This window comes from Mchenga conophoros, linkage group LG2 (assembly GCF_057382185.1).
Source record: "Mchenga conophoros isolate Kocher_MC1m ecotype Shallow Benthic linkage group LG2, M_conophoros_male_GT1.1, whole genome shotgun sequence".
In the NCBI taxonomy this organism is placed as follows: domain Eukaryota; kingdom Metazoa; phylum Chordata; class Actinopteri; order Cichliformes; family Cichlidae; genus Mchenga; species Mchenga conophoros.
In genome coordinates, this window is record NC_140527.1 from 21,935,654 (window position 1) to 21,957,939 (window position 22,286).

General features: G+C 41.7%; 3 protein-coding genes across 5 annotated transcripts in view; 2 read left to right on the forward strand and 1 right to left on the reverse strand.

The window, feature by feature from the left end:
- Nucleotides 1-619: 619 nt before the first annotated feature.
- Nucleotides 620-10,116, reverse strand: ids (iduronate 2-sulfatase). Its single transcript, XM_085287924.1, has 13 exons — nucleotides 9,632-10,116; nucleotides 9,100-9,236; nucleotides 8,841-9,018; nucleotides 8,643-8,731; nucleotides 7,815-8,015; nucleotides 5,701-5,871; nucleotides 5,475-5,601; nucleotides 4,754-4,912; nucleotides 4,375-4,481; nucleotides 1,666-1,782; nucleotides 1,105-1,215; nucleotides 777-902; nucleotides 620-701 (listed from the first exon to the last, which is right to left on the reverse strand). Exons 1-13 carry the CDS (start codon nucleotides 9,705-9,707, stop codon nucleotides 621-623), a joined length of 1,680 nt encoding a protein of 559 aa, XP_085144050.1. The 5' UTR covers nucleotides 9,708-10,116; the 3' UTR covers nucleotide 620.
- A 728-nt stretch (nucleotides 10,117-10,844) lies between these two features.
- On the forward strand, nucleotides 10,845-14,086 carry dcps (decapping enzyme, scavenger). Its single transcript, XM_085287931.1, has 6 exons — nucleotides 10,845-11,079; nucleotides 11,347-11,497; nucleotides 11,574-11,719; nucleotides 11,805-11,918; nucleotides 13,125-13,235; nucleotides 13,347-14,086. Exons 1-6 carry the CDS (start codon nucleotides 10,876-10,878, stop codon nucleotides 13,611-13,613), a joined length of 993 nt encoding a protein of 330 aa, XP_085144057.1. The 5' UTR covers nucleotides 10,845-10,875; the 3' UTR covers nucleotides 13,614-14,086.
- A 1,965-nt stretch (nucleotides 14,087-16,051) lies between these two features.
- LOC146581897 (uncharacterized) overlaps nucleotides 16,052-22,286 on the forward strand; it is a 47,293-nt gene continuing 41,058 nt past the window's right edge. Inside the window, exon 1 of one of the 3 annotated variants that reach the window (XM_085287943.1) lies at nucleotides 16,052-16,172. In XM_085287943.1, coding sequence (XP_085144069.1) covers nucleotides 16,108-16,172 — 65 coding nt within the window. In that variant the 5' untranslated portion in view covers nucleotides 16,052-16,107. Of the gene's footprint in view, nucleotides 16,173-19,969; nucleotides 20,199-22,286 lie in introns of those variants that run through there. The other 2 variants (XM_085287950.1, XM_085287974.1) reach the window with 2 other exon arrangements.

Here is a 22,286-nt window from a genome sequence, read left to right on the forward strand (position 1 = left end):
TCCAAAGGTTGTGTCTGTTGCCACAGATTCTCGTGTTAAAATGCCCAACTTTAAATAAAAATAAAACAAAACATGTTCACACGCTGATACCAAAAAAGAGAAAAAAAAAGGTTTGGTAACCGGTGTCCCTGCTTCTGCCCACAGTATGGTGGTTCAATCCTAACGTGACTCACACGGTGACATTTCATTAAGGCTTCAAACTGCAGCTTTGAGTCAAATGTTCATTTCTCCACAGAGTACATTTTGTTCTAAGCCCAGTTTTCCTCCAACCACACGTATCAGTGAATCATGTAAGGATGTGCCTTACTAACCAAGCCAGCTCTGGCGTTAACTGGTAACACAAATATGGTGCGCTTGGTTAAAATAAAGTATCTGCATTCATATCATGTATGAATTACAAGTTTCTGCAAACAGGCGCGTTTCTTTTTGTTAGCGTCAAACTATTCTGCTCTGAAATGTTTTCCAAGTCAAAGCATGAGACCTGCCTACCAATGATTTCTCAAGCACAAACATCAGTCTGAAGAACCAAGTGCACACAAATTACATGTTCAAGCCTTTTTCCCCTTTCACTCCATCGTCCCTTTTTACTCGTCCCCATCTGTTGTGCTTAGTTCCTGTCCTCATGGCTTCCCTCTGCTCGTTTTCATCCCCGCTGTGAGGTAGTGGAACTCCAGCTTCATTCTCATCTGCAAACCGACAGTCTGGACGACAACCACGGGTCAGGAAGTGAGTAAATGAATGTCTAAGAGGAGAAACGTCTATAAAACCCAACTTACCTGAGGAAGGCTGGCAGTCTTCCTCATTATCTCACTGTAATCAGAGTTATTGAAGATGTTCTTGTCCTGACCGGGGTCATCTGCTGACATGTACAACTCCCCAGCATGGACATCAGACACATTCACCTGGATGGAGAGCGGGATGGATGATACAGACAAATTTAATCTGCTTCTCTCCGTCTCCAACATATTGTGAGACAAGATGGATGGATCCATCACGTTCAACTCCCCAGGCTGAGCCTAACGCGCTCACTCGGGGGAGAATACAGAGACCGATGCTGATGAAAGGAAGACGACCGTTATGCGGGATGAGTTTGTGGTTACCTACCTGAAATGTTTTGGGATTGAAGCCCAGCCACAGAGTGTACCTGTAGTCCCAGGTGCGCAGAGAGTAACCCATGATCTTTATGTCTTTGAGGTCAGGGAGGTCAGAGTTCTCCTAAGGGAAGAATTTGGAGTTTAAAGCATCTTTGAGCTGGAGAAATCTCATGCAGCGCTGTCAGATCTGCAGCTGCCAGCTCAAACTGCGAGCCAGCTGCAGACAGACTGCCAAACTCCTGCATACAGAGATTAACCTACAGCAGGAGCAGCACTGGCCTGGATACTTTAATACAACGACTGTGCTTGATGGCGGCTCCAGCGCGCGCACGCACGCACGCACGCGCACACGCACACGCACGCGCACGTCAGTGGCTGACCTCTGCAAATTCAGACATTTAACTACAAATTCATAATCAACTTATTAAAGCAGCATCAAGACACGTCTGTATTAATAACATGCCTGCCTTCTGCTCTGCAATTACTTCCACACTGATACAAAACTAATGAGTTAACCTTAGCCGGCTAATGAGAGCTTTTTTCCCCCCCTTTTTTGAAACAAACTACCTACCTGTGGTGCATCAGCAGGGCGAGGATATTGGCTGAAAGCTACATCTTCTGGAGTCCTCTCGCTTCGCCCTTGTGGCGCAGCGTAGGCACGGTTTTCTCCTTCAGTACACAACTCCACCTGAAGGCAAGAAAACGGGCTAAACAGGTGAAGGGAGTAGATGTCGGGTGTAGTTGGATCACATTCATGCCTGCCATCTTTGGGCTTCGTTTGGTTTACTTTCTCATATTAACGCAACATCATTTGAACTCCGATCGCAATGACATGATGCTTTAAGCTGCAGATATTAGTTCAGGTACGGTGGGAGGCAAAGAGCTGCTTCACCACTAGAAGGTCCCGAGAAGGTGCTGTGCTTTCTCTTTAGACGAGCATGTTAGGCCCACTCATGGTTCTTAATTGGCTGCCTGATTATCTGTCTCTCTGTGTTAAGAGTCCAGATGGAACGGCGACCTATCCGAATGATAGGGCACACCCTGTCAGCTCCGAAAGCCTCCAGGCTTCTGCAACCCTGCGTGGATAAGCAGTTAAGAAGATAGATGGATGGAGTTCTCTTCTGGTCTCGTTAGGCAGAGAGTGTAGTATGAACACAGTCTGAAGATCAATGAAAGCCGATTGTAGTAGTCCGGCGTGTTCGTAGTGAGAGGCTGCTAATGGACTCGTGTGAACCATTTCAGCTGTTTCGCATATGTGCCGACGAACTGTACAGCCTGGGAGTGGGAACGCCGTCACTTTTGCAGTGCGCAACAACAATGGTGAGAAGAATCTGAGGCCATTTCAGTGATATGAATGCAGAAGCACAGATTTACAGATTATGCAGAGGGAGCTGCTGCAACCCGGAGAAAACAGAGTTCAGAGTTTTTCTATTGCAGCAGTGATGCAGAGGTTTGTCTGATTACAGCCACGCTTACTCCAACAATAGTAACATATTAGTAGGGCTGGGCCATATTATACCGTTCACGGTAATACCGGTATAATGTTAGGCAACGATAGGAAAATGAAATATCGCGATAGAATGGGAGTAAAACGCGCATGCGCAGTGCCTTTGTTTTCATACGCACATGGCCGATTGTTGAGTGAAACAGATGATCCAGAATTGGTTTGTAAAAATGGTGCAACTTCAGTGATGTGGAACTGGTTTGGTGTTTGTCCGTCAGATACACAACAAAGCACATTTTTTTGCAGAACATGCAAGCAGCCGTTGTTATTGTCATATTTGTCGGACTAAGATGCTCTTAAATCTGGGAGTAATCTGGGTCCTAAACTCCGTATTCTTCAGGTCAAACAACACTGCAGCATCACTTAGAGTTAAAAACTGTCTAAATTCTTTCATCTTTAATAAAACGATCAGCATTGCTGCTTTACCAGGTGTAACTATAAAGTTTAACTTCCAGGCATCCATGAAAACAAAAGTTATTACATTTAACGGAGTTAGAAGTTAGCAGGAAGCTAGCGGAAGTTAGCTCGCTAGTTTCGCTAGTTACCTAAGCATGATATTGCATGTTCTGACTGAGAGATTTCTGAAAAAAAAAAATCAAACGTACAGCTCTGCTATCACTTCCAACATAAATGAAGACAGGAAACTAAACAGCAGTGACGTTTGTAGGGTTACTGAAGTTGGGCTAGCTGGTATATAATGATGTGCTACGTGATCGCTAGCGACACAGCTATGTTAGCATAACATAAACAGTGAAGCTGGAGGACGAACACTAACACTTTTCCACTTATAAAAGTTAACGTGAAGGTTCCTCATGGTTAGAGACAAATGCAATCGCATGGCAGGATGTTGTAAACGGACCAAACTTCAGTCAGGAGAACAACTGAGATAATCCATCCACAATACGAGGTTAGTCATTAATATACTGCAACAACATGGGAATAGAGCAGCTGCCAGAGAATTCAACATTAATGAATCAATGGTACAGAAGTGGAGGAAGCAAGAAGAATGAGTTTAATAAAGTTTGATTTATCTGACTGCTTTGTTTCGCTTAATGTGCCTTATAATCCCGTGCACCTTATGGTCCGAAAAATGCGTACTGCACACTACAGTTTAATGTTGCAAAGCACCTCTTTTTAACTTCAGTGGATATTATACATGGTTATGCTCAGGACATGTCAGCCCATTTCTACTGGAAATGCCTTTTGGTTAAACTTTCAGCAAGCAATTTGCATTTGTACTGTTACATTTTTATAAAGCTTTAATGTACATAAAAACCAGCTTCTTGTTTAAGTGAATATAAATGGAAGGTTGTCTTTTTGCACTAGTAATGTTGTGGAGTTGTATTTTGTCTCGCATCCATTATATCGTCGGTTATATCGTTATCGCAAATTTTCAAATATATATCGTGATAAATATTTTTGGCCATATCGCCCTGCTCTACATATTAGCATTAAGCAGACATTCACAGCATCAATTTATTTTCCGTTTTAATAAACCGCAGAGGTTGTTTTTTTTAAAGACTTCTAGACATCAGGAACTTCTACCAGCTGTGGTATTCTCCACTTTGAAGAAAAATCTAGCTCGACATGAACACTTCAGGCGCTCATATCCAACTAAAGTCTCATTGACAGCACAAAGGTGCTGTCCCGAGCACACTGGTCTTTGAGGCTGATGGGAATATCATCTGTTTTGCAGGTAACCAGGTCAAAGCTGCAGACCGATTATAATTTGTTCTTGTGATTAGAAACATAGATTGGAGGTTCATATCCTGATACCTGGAAAGAAATGTCAGGGCACTGCACGGGAACTTCGAGGCCGGCCAGGTAGGACACAGTAGGAAAGACATCCACCAGCTCCACCACCCTACTTCTGACTTTGCCACCTAAGACAGATAAAAGTCACCCAATTACAGACGCCTTAAAAACGAAGCCAGTCAAGATCTCCACTACCATTTACTAAACATCCTCCACTTAAATTTCATGATTATTGCATCACTTGCATTTGAAGTAAAAGCTCTCTGGAGGCAAAATATCAAAGTGTATCCCTGTGTAAATCATTTTTAAGCTCTATATAGAAATCAAAGACTGTATTAATGTTAAACAAGCATATTATTAAATGCTTTTGTTTGGGGGGGGGGGGGGGGGGGGGTCTTACTTTTGATGCTGTGCACAGATTCCCTTAAGACGTCTATAAACGGGAAGGTTGATGTACCAGCTTCATTGCCACCAGGAACAGAGAAGATCAGAGGTACGCGTGTTGCGACATCAAAATTCGAGTATTTAGCCCATTCACCATGCTCACCCAGTGACCAACCTGCAGCAACAGAAACCCAGGAACACACAGTTCATTAAGACTCGGGCAAACCAGAGACAAAGAAATTGATCAGTCTCAGTCATACAAATAATACTTTTCATTTAAGGCAACACATTTGACTGATGTTTGTCCCAGTCATGAAAATGACGGCATTTGACTGGGCTTTACGCAGTGATTCATCAAACAGTCACAAAGAGGATTCAGTCTAGTGCTCTCAACTGAATGAGACATTAAAAGAGAACAGAGTTTTCCAGTCACAAAGCTGAAAAAAACAAAAACCAAAAAAGGTAAGTGGTGCAGAGAAAGAGCTGAGGGTAGAGAGAGTAGAAAAAAAACAAAAAACCTATGGGAACAAATCATGGCACAATTTGCTGTTACAACAGTGCCATCTGGTGGTGCAAGATAAACATGACAAGCTCAATAAACCATTTGTTTAATTTGCACAGAACACCTGATAAGATATTTTAGCAAACTTATTTTTCTAAATGCTTAAAAAGAAAGAAACAAACCAAACTGATTAACATTAGCTGCCTACATCTCATCCAGCTACGCGTCTCCTCACCATGATCAGAGGTGAACACCACCATAGTGTTGTCTGCCAGCCCCAGCTCTTCCAGTGCACTGAGCAGCCGACCAACTTGAGCATCCATATATGACACTGCAGCATAGTAGTGCTGACGGATACGCAGCTGGAACACAGGATATAAAACACTACAGTGTTGCTGTTCGCTTCAGGAGGAACAACCACGGTAACCAAACTGGAGGTGCTGAGAGCAGCTGGTTCATACCTGGAAGTCTTTTGGTATAGAGCCGTAGGGGAAGCTAATGTTGAGTTTTTGCACATCCTCTCTCTTCCTTATATCCGTCCAGGGGTTGTAGGCCACAGTGGGAAGGCGTTCAGGGACATCTGGGTCGGGGGCCAGAGTCATTTGGTCTAGAGGATACAGGGTCAGGTATTCCTGTGGAAAAATCTCAGAATTATTTCTGATTCGGGTTTTCTGACACTCCCTGGCCTTTGACCCACCACAAGACATCGATCTCATTGGTTTTTATTGCGTTACAGTTGTACTTTATTGTTTTCAATATTCTTATAGGCTTCTTTTGTCCAAATGAACATTACTGTTAAGCAGCAGAACAACATCTTCCACTCTTCACACACTGAGCCACCTTTGTGCTAAGGACAGGCTGTTCCCTGAGGGGCTGAGGACTAACTGAATTGCATAGAGTATACCATCAGTGAGTTACTGTTTGTGGTGTGAATAACCCAGATTCCATCAGCAGTCGTTACGTTTCTTTTCAGTGCTGCCAATCAGACTTTGAGTGCTCACTCCAGGACTGTGCAAACTCATAAATCAGTCAGTATGAGTGAAATATTCAACTAAATGCTTTCTGTAGTCAGGTCTTACAAAACTCCAAGACTTAGCAAGTCTAGTAGAGTAATAAAATATTAAGCAACTGAAATAAAATTAGTATTATCTTGTTAAAAACACTGCTCTGAGTCGAGGTTCACTACATCATGTTGATCTTTGTCAACTCATTCAAAGTTAGAGCTACAATAGTGATATAAAGTGCAATCAATAAGCTCCACACTTATTCAAAATGCTTCTGATGTCCCCTTTATCTTCTTCAGGGTTATCGTCTCGTGAAGCTATACAGCACTCCCAGCTCTCCTGCTGCTACAGACCATATCTAACATATTTGTGACGTGCTCCTTCACTGTGTCAAGGACAGCAGCGAGAGCCTTTGTTTGAACAGCAGGTTGCTACAGTTCAGGTCGTCTGCACAAACCTTTTCCCTTTGACAGCTTAGATCAGAATTGCCTGACCCTCGAGGGCGAATTCATGGTGCACAACCATGTGAATGTCAAAAACACCAGGCATGCTTCATGCTTCTCCTGAGCCGATGCATCTCCTTCAGGCTCAGTGAACTGCAGTTTCACCCGTGGACTGCAGGCAAAGACTCAAATCTGATCCTTGACATTAAAGTTGACATGATTGTGCATGTTTTTATAAGGACAATGAGCCTTTCAATCAAACCGCATCATTCAGTGAGTTCACTGACGGGGACTATTCTTGCACACAGCGGCTCATTATCCACCATTTGGAAATACTTCAGATTTAGGGCAAGCGTTACTAACAGACAACAAATCACACATAAAGAAAGCTGCAGAGTTGCGTCTGTAACACACAGCAACAAACACCAATCAAACTGCCACCAGTGCAGTGGTTGCTTATGGCTGTGTTCATAAACACAAGCCGCACAGCTCGTCACTCCATCGACCTCACAAAGACCAACGGAAATCACCGCCACAATCACGTCCACTAAACACGGTGAATCTGAAGGCTTCAGGGAAGCTGTCAACTCACAGAACAAAAGATTTGTTTCACCCGGCCTGAGTGCGTTTGCAACTTTATTTAGAAACATGTTTAAACACCAGGACGGCACCACAGTGCAAAAATGAAAGCAGTGACCTGTTTATTTCACTTTGTGCAATTTTTTTATTTATATTTTCCTTCAGGGATTGACTGAATTTAGCATTTGCACATTAGCAGGAATGCAGCACAGCAACATTGTAAAAGTGCTATTTGTCAGAATAATCATAATAAGAATAATCATAATAATCATATAGATCAAAGTAATGGGGATAATCATGTTGGCCATAATGGTGCAGCTCTACTCCTCAGTGCTTAATATAAGAGGATTCATCTGACTTATAAAGTCTTAGTTCAAGTCAGAAACTGAGTTATGTGAAACCTGCAAATATTAAGTGACTGGACTGAAGAAGAGAGTCACCGGGAAGTCATATCAATACTTTGTAACTGTACTGCTGTAGCTAACCAACATGTACAGTAGAGTTCAAGCAGTCCAGAGGAACAGTAGGAATGGATAATAAGTGACAAACCTGTGGAATCCTAAAAGGTATATGCGGCTTATGAAAACCCACAGCCAAGAAGAAAGGATCGTCATCGTTGACTCGACTCTTCAGTAACCTCACCGCCTCCTCTGTGCTCTCCAGGTCAGGGAGTGTTCCCCCAGGCTGCTCGCTCACATTCACAGCACAGAGCAAGTTGACGTGGAGTTTCCCATCCTTCCCTTTACACATCTGGAAACAACGTTTGTATGAAAATTATGTGACATCTGAAGTTGTGTTGTGGCCACAAAGACTCCAGAATCGACTTGCTTATGTACCAATGTCTTTGGGCTCTGCTGTACTTTAAGTAACATCTTTAGCTGCTAGAAGCAGTTTGATACCCAGTGTAGATGATGCGTTTAGAGGTTTTGTTGAAAACAGTTTTCAGTCATAAATAGAATCAAAGTTCTGCCACAGAAAAGAGTCACAAGGAAATGAGTTAGCACTTTATACTCCCAGTTCCTTTTTTTCTAAACCAATTTAGATCCCTGGAATTTTGGTTAGATGGATGAAATAAGGTCTGTGCTCAACACAGACTTTAGATATTTCCAGGTTTAAGTTGACAACTGAAAATAAGTAAATAACACACTTGGGAATGCTAAAACTTCTCCAGCTGCCCGGACAATGGGACATGACACTGCATGTGTAGCCCAGGAGGTAACTGGTTGGTAGCGTGTATTCTGATACAGGTGAATTATTCCCTGAGGGGGTACCTCTCGGAAACTGAAGAATCACGGTGTGCTAAAGGATCATTAACATTGAGAAACAGGCTCTCCATTTGAAAGGCTCCTTTTATAATCAACACGGTGAAAGTCGTACCTTTTTTTTCTCATATGTGAATGAAGGTGGGTGATAGGCTGGGATGGACCAGCTGTAAGGATAGTCGTCAGTATTGTTGGAGGCAATGCCTACAGAGTGAAAAAAAACAACCATTATTTTCACAGCTATTCTACTGGAAAGTGGTGCATGTGCAGTTCTTTGTGGATTTCTATTCAAAATGCACCTGGTTAAACCTACCTGGGTGAAACACCTTGCCCACAGACATAGTTAAGTACCCTTGAGATTTAAAGTACTGTGGCAGAGTCGTGTAGTTTCCAGAATGGACTCTCCAGTAGGAGTTGAAGTCATAGAGCCTGGTTGTGTCCGGTCTCCGACTGGTTAACATGGATACCCGACTGGGACCGCACACAGCTTGCTGAGAGAGGAAAAGAGAGATCCATTGAGGTTAAGCAATGCAGTTCAATTCACCACAGCTAACACGAACAATGCAACTGACCTGCGCAAAGGCATTGAGAAAGACTTGGCCTCTGGATGCCAGCTGGTCAATGTTGGGCGATTTAGCCACCGGATCCCCATAGCACCCCAGAGATGTCCGCAAATCATCTGCCATGATGAAAAGGACATTTTTCCTCTCTGAAAGCAAACACAATCACAGATTACTCACTTTCTCTCCAAGCCCTCAAATCAGCCACGGAGCGCTATGGCACAGTTTCCAGGAAGAGTCACACTAATGTGAGGGTGTACCATTATTCTAGTAAACTTAAAGTAAGCGCATTTAAACATCCAAGAACAGAAACTTAAAAATTGAACCTGAAAATAAGCTGGACGCGTAAAACATACCAAACAAAGCGCCATTCAGTTGGTAAATTAAATTAAACTAACAGCCAACAGTAGCACCAGCCACTGAGTCAATAAATATTCTGCACTCATTACAGCCAATATAAGTTAACCAAGTTACAGTCATTAGAAAGTCTATGAAGTTTTGCTAGCAGCAATCAGATTACACCTGAAGTCCAAACCCCACCTACCTCTCCCCGCGGCAGCAGGATACGTCGACGTGTGAAGGACCAGCAGGAAAAAACACCTCAGGACAAATATGTCCATTTTAGAGGAGCCAAAAACGGCTATAGCGTGATATCCTGACGTTAGCCTCCTGCTGTTCAAACTTCCGTCCTGCGGACTCCCGTCAAAACAAAACAGCGTGCCCGTTTGAGTGATTTAATTACTTCCTGATTAACCAGCTGTCACTCTTCATTGGCTATTTCAGCTACGGCCTCGGCGCCCGCGGCTCATTTGACGAGTTCAGTCACGTGTCAGTCATATTAAATGTCCCGCTGAATACCAGCACCCAGTCTAATTAAAATGAGATGATAGCCGCAGTCTAATGAAACTTTTGCGTTGTAACAAATCAGTTACGTCCCGAGTATCTGCCAGTCAGCCTGCGTGTAGCTTCATTTGTACAACAGGCTCAGAATAAAGAAAATGCAGTTTAATTACAGAGCCGTGAAAACAACTGAGGAGTAAGTAGCCCTAAAAGAGTTAAAAGAAATTCTCAGCTTTCATTTTCACAGAATAAATAGGGGCGATGATCTCTATCCGTTAAATTTACATTAACGTAACTGAAGAATAGGAGGCGAGTGAGAGGTCTCACTCCGCACATTGTTGACTTCCGCAAATTAACCGAATTACCAACAATAAGAAAGAAACTGCTGTTGATGGTACCAGAGCCAAAGAAGAAAGATCTGCCTACAAACAGAACGAAAGCTGAAGTGTTTGGAGTGTTGCGGGAAAAAATAATTTCAAATATATTGATTTATTTATTTTGCAAAATCTATAGGGAACATTCCCTGAAAGCTACTGTTTGCTAAGTGTGAGAGAAAAAAACGCCCAAAGTCATTGTTTTGCCGTTACAGTTATTTAATTATTGAATAAACAACTCAAAAAACAAACAAACATGAGAGTTACTATAAAAAGTAATAATAAAGTAATAATAATCATAAATCCAAAATAATAAAACTACATAAATAAATAAATAAATAAACCAACTGGAAACTATATAAACAGGAGAATGAATACTAAAGTCAATAAGTACAAATACAAATATCAATTTATTAAATTTTACAGATAATGAAATGAAAACAATGTTAATATACATTCTTAATGTTATCTTACATGCATTTAATAGCATATTTGTTATTTAATAATATTTATTTTTGAGTCGGGGTGAAAACATCGTGTTCAATACACAATCTTCGAAGCAGCGACACTGAACATGGCGGACACGAGCGCCAAACGTCTACTCGACAGCGATAAAACTGGTGAACCAGCTCCAGACGTCAAGAGGGGGAAAACTGACAATGAGAATGGGCGAGAAGATGGAAATGAGTCGGTCCAGGAAAATGTTCTGTCTGGGTTCAAAACCTCAAGCGTGTTGAGTGACTCCGCCCGAGAGAAAAACATCTTTATCCACGGAAAGGTAGCGTTGTTGCAAAGTTAGCTACCGTTGCTCAGTGTCCAGACCATATGCAGCTATTTGTTACTTGTAACTATTGTTACAGAGTTGCAAGCGGCGTTTTAAAGGAAGCCGTTTTTGAAAGTGGCTTTTGAATGATTTGTAAGGAACTGTACGACACTAGCTTCCGGTTTGACCTTTCAAAATAATAGTCATTTGTTTTGTTTTTGTTTTTTGCAAACCAGGCCTGATAGGAACTTTGATCTTATGGTATCTTACTATGATCTTAAGGTTGCAGATCAGGATGCTGTGGTTATCCTTGAAAAGACCCCGATCAGAGAAGACTCACTGGCTGAGCTGTTTAGTGGTTCCACACTCAAACTGGAGATGAAAAACGACATCTACAGCACATATCGGCTCCAGGCTCCCCCTCATCTCAATGGTATGCTACCCCACTAGTAAACTGTCTGAATGTTATGTGATGTCAGTCAGATAACCTGCGTGTTTCTGTTATACAGAGATTAAGACCACAGTGGTGTGTCCAGCCACTGAGAAGCATATAAAGAAATACCAGCGTAAGGAGAGTTTCCTGGTCGAGGAAACGGAGGAAGACTATAAGAATATTACTCTACCCCACATTGTGAAGCAGAGTTTTAGTGTGCAGGTCAGTCTCTTTGGAGTACCTCTTCTGCTCCAGTCTGCTCTTTGGAGTGCACATTGCTCACTTTTCCCTGATTTTTACCTTGCAGTGGGTTTACAACATCTTGGAGAAGAAGGCAGAGGCTGAAAGGATCGTTTATGAAGATCCAGATCCTGACGTCGGCTTTGTCCTCCTTCCGGATTTCAAGTGGGACCAAAAACAGGTCAGAGGCCACTAATGTTGACACTGCTTCACTGACTTTAAAACCTCTTGATCAACCAGAATAAACTAGAACATGATTTTACACTAAAGCTCTGGCATGTTTTGCAGACCTCATTTCTATGCAGACAATCATATATTTACATTTACAGTGGCACAAACACTATTCTTCTGTACCTCTGTAATATTTCATTTAGCATTGCATGACAACTCCAGGCTGGAGCATTTTAACATTATAATATACATTTAGATGCAAAGTGGTATTATTGGAAAGAATGTTCTTGAGCACAAAAGCCCAAAATGGAGTGCACCAATGTGCTTATGGAACACCTTCATGCAATATTCCTTTTATTGAAAAATAAGTAAATAAATCACAGTCTGCCATTATTTGTATGATTAACACAATTAGACTGATCGATCTACAGTTTTCCTTAATGATTGTGATAAATGGTAATATCTCAAACCTGATGTGTCTTTTGAAAATGAAACTTTGGAGAAAGTAACTTATTTGTGTTTTATGATGAACTTGCCCTACGCTGGTTACGGTTCATGAAGAGGACATACAGTGTAACTGATATAGTAAGTCTTTTGGCTTAAGGCTTTATGTTAAGAGTGTAAATTTACACAGTATATGTGCAGGTGTGATTAAACCTGCACATATACTGGCCTGCAGAGGGCAACTTCATAGAAATCTATGGAAAAATGGCCCTGAGTTCCCACTTCTGTGACGTCAGAAAAACCTTCCTAATGACATTTTTGGGCGGAGTCGCTTTTTTCAGGTCATAGTAACTAAACCATGGGACTCTGCTAACAATGGCACTGGCTAGCTTGGTTAGCAAGGCAAGTTTTGGCTAGTGAAAAACTTCCCTAGAATGTACTCGTACGTTACAGTTCAGCGAATATACTAGAAAAAGCATCTGCCTGTCAATTAAAGTTGCCACAGCACCAATACTGCATAACTTAATACAATCCTTAATGCAATTTAAACTGGTTAGCTATATAGAAATTCACTCCCTTGCTCTGAAATTGTATTCTCTAACATGGGGTCACTGTGGATTAACTCTTTAGTGAGCCAGCTTCAAGCAGCCATTCAAAGAACTATAAGCTTCATTTTTCAGCCCCTGGAGCTTTTTACTCAAAAGCTTACTGGATGGCGAGTTCTTGGATTTTTAGACCACTTAACAGCCTCAGCACATCTGTCTTCTTTCAGGTGGATGATTTGTACCTCATTGCAATAGCACATCAGAGAGACATCAAGAGCCTTCGAGATCTGACATCAGAGCATGTCCCGCTGCTGCAGAACATCTTCCAGAAAGGAAAGGTGGGATTAAAGTGATCCTCAGGTCTCAGTTAAAGAGAGCTATATGCATATCAATCATCTTTACTCAATGTGGCTTCATTCATTCTCTGCGATGATATCTGTGTAAATTAGGAAGCCATCCTCCAGCGCTACAACCTTCCAGCCAGTAAGCTGAGAGTCTACCTGCACTACCAGCCCTCCTATTACCACCTGCACGTCCACTTCACCAAGCTGGGCTATGACGCGCCGGGCTGCGGTGTGGAGCGAGCCCATCTCATCGCTGATGTCATCCAGAACCTCCAGTCAAACCCCCAGTATTACAAAACACGGACACTCTACTTCCCCCTGAGGGCAGATGATGGACTGCTCAGTAAGTTCAAGGAGGCAGGGAGGCTGTAATGAACCAAACTCAGAGCACCATCCACCGCCTCTCTCTCTCCATCCAAACCGTGAGCTTTACAGCTGGGTTTTTTTGTTTTGAATGCTATCAGTTGGCTTGACATGCTAATGTTCACGCTACTCCAGCCCATAACTTTTAATCCATATCAAATATTGTCTCTGTAAACTGGATCATCCTTTAATGCCAGTTCACAGCTCTGTTCATTATGTTGTAGAACAACGTTATTGACACTCTGATCCAGTTTGTAGTCTGTTTTTATGACTTTTCTGTTTTTTCAAAAGTAATTTGTATATTTCTGATGTTTTTTTTGTAGTCGTGTCAGAAATTGTTATTAGTCTTGTTGTGATTAAAAACACAACAGTAGATGAAGCATTTTTTAATCAGTGTGTTTGATGTGCTTTTTGACTGAATGTTGTCAACTAAATTAAAGTACGTTTGGTTTCTAACTCTTTAATAAAATGTATTAAGTTTGCAGTGTTGGTTTCAATAATCCCTCAAAGACATAATTGGTTTATTATAACCAGGCCTATTATTCTTGCCTTATTTTCTGACATAATGAACAGAGGGGGTTACACCAAGCTCTGGGATAAGATCTATACGGACAATTTTAAACTGTGAATCATGGAAAGCTAAACTGGTACAGTCCAAGAGCCCAACTAATACCAACAACCAAAATTAGCTTTTAGCTGCTGCATCTGTATCTGCATTTATAATGACTGATATGTCAAAAATTAAAACGCAAAGAAGCCTTTGAAGAAACCCATGCAAGCATGTTGTGATGGTTGATGTTGCACATTTTGTCCAACAGGGGGCATTCTATAGCTTCACTGTTGGCAGCGTGTTTGGACATGCTTCTTTATCATATCACTGGAATACATGTATAACAGCAGAGAATCCAAAGCCACAGTTCCTCAGCTACTGCACTAGATGGTAGTATAAATCCTACGATGATAAGACATTCTTGTGCATGTGCTAGACTGTAAAACTAAATCTCCAGTCTGGGTAATATCATGAGTATCACTTTTTTCTCACTTTGTCATAAAAGAAAGCAAATTATAAAACCTTCTTTTGCATATAAACACAACCACTTTTAACCAAAATACGCAATGAAGTTGCACTTCGTTCATTTTCTGTCATATATACACTTTAACAGTGTTGATGTCCATATTAAACAATGTTTCAAGTGGTGAGGTCAGTGCATGTACAGTAGAAGTAATCCTGAAGGTCAGGCTTCAGACTGCTCGAAACTCTCAGTTTAAAGCGACCGAACCTTCTGTTTGAGAGGAGCAGCCAGTTAGAGGAGGCTCCATGAACTGGGGGGGCGGGTCTACCAAGGCCCAGTATGAGACAAATAAAGATTATATCGAATTGTCATACAAAGCTGCTGTAGCATTCCGAGAATAAAAATAATACACACACAATGAAAAATGGAGCTAGCAATAAGCATAGCAGGTTCTCTTTAACTTAACACCACATACATACTTTTGGATCTGAAGTACTGCGCTCATTTGAACCTGTGCCTCGTAGCTACACCTGTGTCTCCCCTTCAGCCCCGCTGACAGTCGGAGCTGTATAATGCGAGTTTGTACACACACACCTCAGTTTGCCTCTGAGCTGCTGTGACTTTGTTAAAAGATCATTTCTTGCAGACATAATTTTCTTATCTGATCTAAAGTCAGCTGGGCGGTGTTCAGTTCGTGCTTAAGGTGCGTTCAAGTGTCCCTTGGAAAAATGCGAATTGATCAACAGCAACGATACTACACCGTCCTGTGATTTGTTCCTTAGCCTAGCAACCAGTCTACTGGGACCCACGTCAAAGACCATTTAGTGGTTTGTTCAGCCTTAATAAGTTACAACCTGTGTTTAACAGAAACTTGACGGGGAAGCTGTTTAATGTAACTTGATCCTAATCCTCTCATTATTGTCTAACTGTCTGTTTCGAAAGCTTTTCCAGGTTTTTTTCTTTTAAGTATACTAATAGAATTCATGGGTTACATGCTTGAGTTGGTTTTAACGTTATTAACCACAGGCACGCTGGACTGTGTGTACTCTTGTTTTGTTCAGTAAACACCTATCCTGGAAAAAGCACAAGGATCGCTGCTGAATGGACGTATTACGACATATCCAGTAGAGTGCATGTTTTTGCTTTTGTGTAAGTGCAATTAGAGCATTTTCCACATTGAGAACACCCAGAGGAAATCTTCCACAAAGGCATCAAAACCCGCTAATTAAATACCCCGAGAACCGGTTAACGCCTCTTTATTTCCTGAACCCAACCTAGGAAGATATCAGTAGTGTGGGTCGCTATTAAACTTTATATATATTTATATATTAAAAAATAGGATTGGAGTGTAAACCTAAACACTAATGATTTGTTGGTGAGACGGGATTGCGGAGTTTCCGTGGTGTCTCCTGAACGCAGCATCACGGACCTGAGGACGCCAGCCCACGACTGAGACAAATAATCCAATCATTAGTCCAGTGACGGCGCAGATGTCTTGGTTTCAGTATCTGAGGGATGACTTCACCCTGAGGCCGTTTGAGATTCAGCAGACACAGTGAGTATCCCCGCAACGGCTACAAGCTTTCCCGGCCAACTGTGCGTCATCTCTGGGACTCTTCAGCTTTGTTTTGCCCGGAGATGGAGATGTCTGATTGGTAGTAATCGATACATGTGCTTGTTACAGTGTGCCGGACACGCTGCTGTGCTTGTTTGTGTGTGAACTGAATTAGTTGAGGGGATAAAACGTTTTATTTTAGTTTTTCCTCTTTGGGCTCTGATTTGCAGACAGCACTGTAGGTGGGCTGTAATTATTCTTTGGAGTTCCTGAAGTCCTTTTACTTAGTTTTTATGTATTTTTTGTTTTTTTGCTGGTGTTTCAACTACATTCTGTTTTGGATTAGTGTGTAACGTTGGCTAAACTGGAAGTAGGTTGGTGGTAATCCCCCTAAAAATCAACTTTGGTCAGGCACTTTTTCCATCACATGATTTAACACCAGCAAAGCTGTTCTGGTTCTTCAAAGATTGCCACTTGTTGTTATCTATTGTGAAACATTCTGGGAACATTAAGATGCATTTGAGGTTTTAATCTATTCTCCAAGTAAGTTTTCAGTGAACTAGTTTTAATTGGCTAACCTGTCAAAAGGACCCTGGTTATAAGCAGCAGCTGATCTTTTCTCCTTCAGCAGCTCAGTGCCTGTGATTCATCCATGCACCGCCTCTCATGCAAGGTTTCCATATAATTCATTTACTGTAGCCTTTAAAGGCATATTAGGCCTATTGTCCTGATCAGTCACTCTTTACAACCCTGTAGACTTAGTGAGAACACACACACACACACACACACACACACACACACACAGTGCATGCGTGTGAGCTCAGTGTTTGGTGGAGGCAGGTCAAGGACGGTCCAGATTAAACAGTTATCTTTCGCTGCGTTTCACCACCGTAATCCTGAACACAGACACTGAGTGATTCAGAACAGAGTCATGCTGTCTGTCAGTGTGACTGAATAAATGACACTATTGATCTGAGAACGATGTTGACTTCTGACTGCGTCATTTCTTTGTTCTGGAAGTGACGACAAAGCAGATTCCCATTACACGTCAAAGCGCTCTGAGATCTTGATGAATAATGACGTGGTATCACTCAGTGCTTTGCAGTAAATCCAGTTATCACACTGAATGAAGATGCACGAGTTTGTCTGCTGGTTGTCGGATTGAGAAGCTTGGAGAAATAGGCTTCTGTGAGAGTGTGTGTGAACTGTCAACTGTCAAAGTCTTCTTTATTAAAGGTCTGATTAGGTCGTCCATCACTAGGTCACTTTAAAAAAAACAGTTTTTCTTTGTGAGGGAGTGCTGTCATGACAATTCAGTCATTCATAATTTGACAGAACATGCTCCTGTGTGTCTGACTCGGAGTGTAACTGGATGGTCTTTAAAACCTAACTTCTTGCTTCCTGTGCAGCCTGAGTGAGCGTTATCTTTTCATATCGATTATACTTCGGAGGCACGAAATCTTTTTGGATGGTTTCATCTGCCACCCTGCTCATCAAAGTCAGGAAAAACAAGTCCGTGTCAGCTAAAGTCCTGGAAAACCTCTTTAGCATTGAGACAGCCTATTCAATCAAGCATTCACAGGACTTTGCTTGTTCCTCATTTCGTTGTGTTACAGCCTCCGAAAATTGATTAAATTCACTTTTTACCTCAAAACTTTACACACAAAATAATACCCATAATGCTAATGGGATAAGGGTTTGCTTAAAATTCTTGCAAACCTATTAAAAAAATTATGTATATATAACATGCACATAAGAATTCACAGCCTTTACTCAGTACTTGACTGAAGCGATTGTGGCAGGAGTTAGCACGCCTGTTTTTGAGCACTTTTTCCCATTTGTCTTTGCAGAACCTTTAAGCTCCATCAGGCTGGATAGAGAGCATCAGTGCACAGACATTTTCAGATCTCTGCAGGGATGTTCAGGTTCAATTTTGGGCTCTGGCTGAGACATTCAGTTGTCCTGAAGCCGGTCCTTTTGTTATCTTGGCTGTGGGTTTAGGGTTTGTCTTGTTGGAAGATGAATCTTCACCCAGTCCGAGGTCCAGAGCACTCTAGAGCAGGATGTCATCAGAGGTGTCTCTGTACATTGCTCCATTTAACTTTGGACCCTGACTAATCTCCCTGTCACATAACATCTCTGCAGCATGATGCTGCCACCACCATGCTTCACTGTAGGGACAGCATTGGGCAGGTGATGAGCAGTGCCTGGTGTTCTAAAGACATGATGCTTAGCATTCAGGCAAAAGAATTCAATATTTATTTTATCAGACCGGAGAATTTTGTTTCTCGTGGTCTGGGAAACAACATTCAGGTATCTTTTTGCAAACTCCAGGCAGATTTTCTGGCTGTCTCCTCAGCATTGACTGAAGAGTGACTTCCATCTGGCCACTCCACCATACAGGCCTGATTGGTGGAGCAGTGCAATAATGGTTGTCCTTCTGGGATGTTCGTCTAACGCCGACAGAGCAGTGCTGAAGCTGTGTCAGCGTTAGGCCCTTCTATCCCCGATTACTGAGACTGGCTGAGCGGCTAGCTATAGGAAGAGTCCTGGTGGTTCAAAACCTCTTCCATTTATCAATGATGAAGGCCTCTGTTGGGGATCGATCACTTTTAAAGCCAACCTCGAGTGGTCATTAGAGGAACTATAGTTGTTGAAACTTTCAGGTTGTTTTCGCACTGAATGCCGCTGCACACTGGGCTGGTGTCGTGTGGTGGGAATAGAAATGATGGAAATTTAAATGTCATCAGTCAAAACTTTGTATTAATGGACAGCTACACTATAAATAGCTCCATCGGTTGGATTTGGTAGGTATTTTACCGGCTTCTCTAACTTGTTGGGCGAATGTGTGAACCGCTACAGTATTGAGCGACTACATGAGCAGCTATCCCATAAAGCTTATTGAGATTGTGGAAGAATTTCTAAGTTCAATGTAATTTGTCTCTCAAACCGAATGGGATTCATTAAGTTTTTAGCTGATGAGCACAGTAGTTGCTAAATACTGATATCTTTGGCAGCATTTAGCAGTCTGTGTTCAATCAAAGTGTTGGTTACATACAGGCAGTAATGAGCAAACTTTGGTTTGGTCCTTTAAGAAAGTAAAACGTGTAGTGTTAATGATGGACTTGCCAGGTTTTGCTGGGAAACCAAGAAGCACTTCACTTTGCCATGACAACTGTACCCAAACAAAACCTTTAACAGTTTTAGGGGAAAAACAGTGTGTTGTACCCCAAGAATAAACCCTCACTGCTTCAGTTAAACAAAGGTACCTTTGCTTCTCCTTGAGTTCAGTTTATGGAGCAATGAGATGACACTCTTAAAATCTTCACTCTCGGGTCATTAGGTCATCGGCATTCAGTTATATACTTTGTATTAGTGGCTAAGGGGCCTCCAGTTGCTTTAGTACTCAAAGACACACACGCATGCAATTGATGCAAATAGAGTTGAAGAATAGGGTTTTGTTTTTATCGCCCCATAAAGCTCAGCTGGGGCCTGAGATAGAGGGAAGGAAGACGGGGATCTCCGCTTGTTGGCGAAGTGTGTTCTGTGTAAGATTTCTCTCACACACACCACCACCCAGCACGGCAGGCTAAGGGCAGGAGTATGATTACAGGCCTATTTACATTACAGCATAGAGCAATGGAGAAGGGGGGAGAGAGACTGGCAAGAAAAGGGAAAAAAAGAGGGAGAGGAAGAAGATGGTTTCCAGATGTGAGGTGGAATTCAGAGCAATGTGATTCCCCTCCTCTTCCTCTATACAGGGAGAGATATCTAGATCAGCTTGTGTGCGTTGTGTTGGAGAGAATAGGCGACGCGCAGAAACCACAAACCGGAGGGGAAGGAGAATGCATTGTGCTGAGGGTGAGTGAGGAAGCAGAACCGGAGCCAGCCGAGGGAAAAGGAGCGGTGGAGATGAGGAAGGGGATGGAAAGAATAGAGAAGAGAAGCAAGGCCTCCGGGTTGACCACAAGTCCAGAGATCTAACTTGGGGCATTTCAGCCGAGTGGAGGCTTTTCTGGCATCACGGTAGGTAGGAGGGACAAGCACTGCATGAAAAACCATCAGTCATTTCAGTGAAGACCCCACAGCTGTGCCGAGGGTGGCTCCAGCTTAATGAATGGAGGTGTCCATCACTGATTATATTAAGTTTCATTAAATTAAAAAAGATTCGTTTTATTTTTAGACTCTTGTTTGAAAACATGCTGAACTTATAATTTGCTCACTTCTATCAATGTATTTCATCCCCGATGGATCCAGATGACACATTTTCATATCTCTTAGTTGTTTCTTTGCGAGTCGTCCGTTCTCTCCATCACTGTTTGAGTCTCTCTCTCAGTGGGTCCAGACTCGGGGTCGTTTCAGGAAATACCAGTATCCACTTTTTCCCCCCCTCTTCCAGGGGAAACTGACCGACATTCCTTGTGCCTCTATAAACAGAAAGCTGTCTGATTCACACATGCTTGTTCACATACGAACATGCACTCGCCATGCCATGATGAGTTGCACTGAGAAATTTGTGTACACAGAGACTCTGGAAACCTACTCAAATGGATGTTATAAATCTCCTTTGGCTGGAGTCTATTTTTCCTCAGAGATTTAGTGAGTTGAGTTCATTTTAAAAGCTGCCTCAGTTGGATGTGTTACTGATACCTGAAAACAGACAGACCCCACATGTAGAGTTAAAGCTGCTCTCATTAATATTTTGGTTTTATGGCCTGTTGATCACTTTAATTGCCTTTATTCCAGTTTTGTTTATATTAATGTAACTTATAGACTTACTGTATACTAATAGTTTAGCACCAGACTTTAAATAAAAACTCAGCAGCTTCATACATCACAAAACCTGAACACGTTATCACTTTCAGGACCTGGTGGAAAACAACACAGAGCTAAAGGAAGAGTGAATATTGGACTTGGATACGTCAAATAGTCAGAGATGCATTTCTAAACAAGAAGCACTCAGAGTGCAAACCTCCAGCAAAGCGCCTCACTCAGGGCAGTATTTACTTTGAAGGGAATAGTATGTATGTATGTTGTATATATTAAGTTTGTTTTCTTTATTCTTCTTAAAGGTACTTTAAGAAGTTTGTAGTGCAGTAAAAATTAGATGAGGGTAACATGACCGATGTCTACTCTGGTTACACATAACAGGTGTTGATTTGTAAATAACTGGACGTGAGTAACCTGAGCTTAGAAATATTATATAGTATTATTATAACTAACAATGCAGCTCTTTCTCTTGATGGTACTTTCTTTAAAAATGTAACACATTGTGGAGTTAACTTGAAAGACAGATTTGAAATGTAAATGACACAATGGCATCATATTTGGATGCAAACTGTAATGTGATAATTAGATAATGTATAAATAATTATGTCTATATGCTGTCGATAAACACAATGGCAGTAAGTAACATAGATTTAAATAGTATTGTTATCACTGACTTTGAAGAAAGGTCGGAGCTCAAATGTGACATGATATTTCAAATCTTTATGTGTTACTTTCTATATCTATATTCCATTTGTAAGAATCACAGTTTCTAAGTTTTAAGGCTTGTGATCAGCTTTCACCCAATAAATCATTAGGTTGAACTTGAAGACCTCGGCGGAGAAAGCTACATTTGAATGGCTCGTTAACACGACCCCACTCTACACCTTGACAAAGTTTTATCAGAATCATTCAAAACTTTTTGACCTATTGTGTTTACAGACTGAATGACACACAGGCAAACGCTGCCAAACTTTAGCGGAGGTCATAAATGCTGATGTTGTTCTGTGACCGCTATAAAACTTCATGGGCCACATACAGCCCACTTTGGACTTAAGTGGGTTGAGTGAAGACATTTAACTCATTCACTGCCATTGACGTCTATAGCCGTCAATTGCAGTGAATGAGTCAATGGGTTTAACTCATTCACTGCCAATGGCTGGCATTGAATGAGTTACCTAAACATTGAATTCCTGAGACGCAAACAACAAATTTCAACAGTAAATCTCAGTTTTTCTGCATGATAAATGTGTAAAATTACAGAAAAAGTCCTGACAGCTCATTGTTCAGACTGTCCTGTATTTGTAAAAGATAATGTTTTTGGTTATTCACAGAATTTTTAATTTC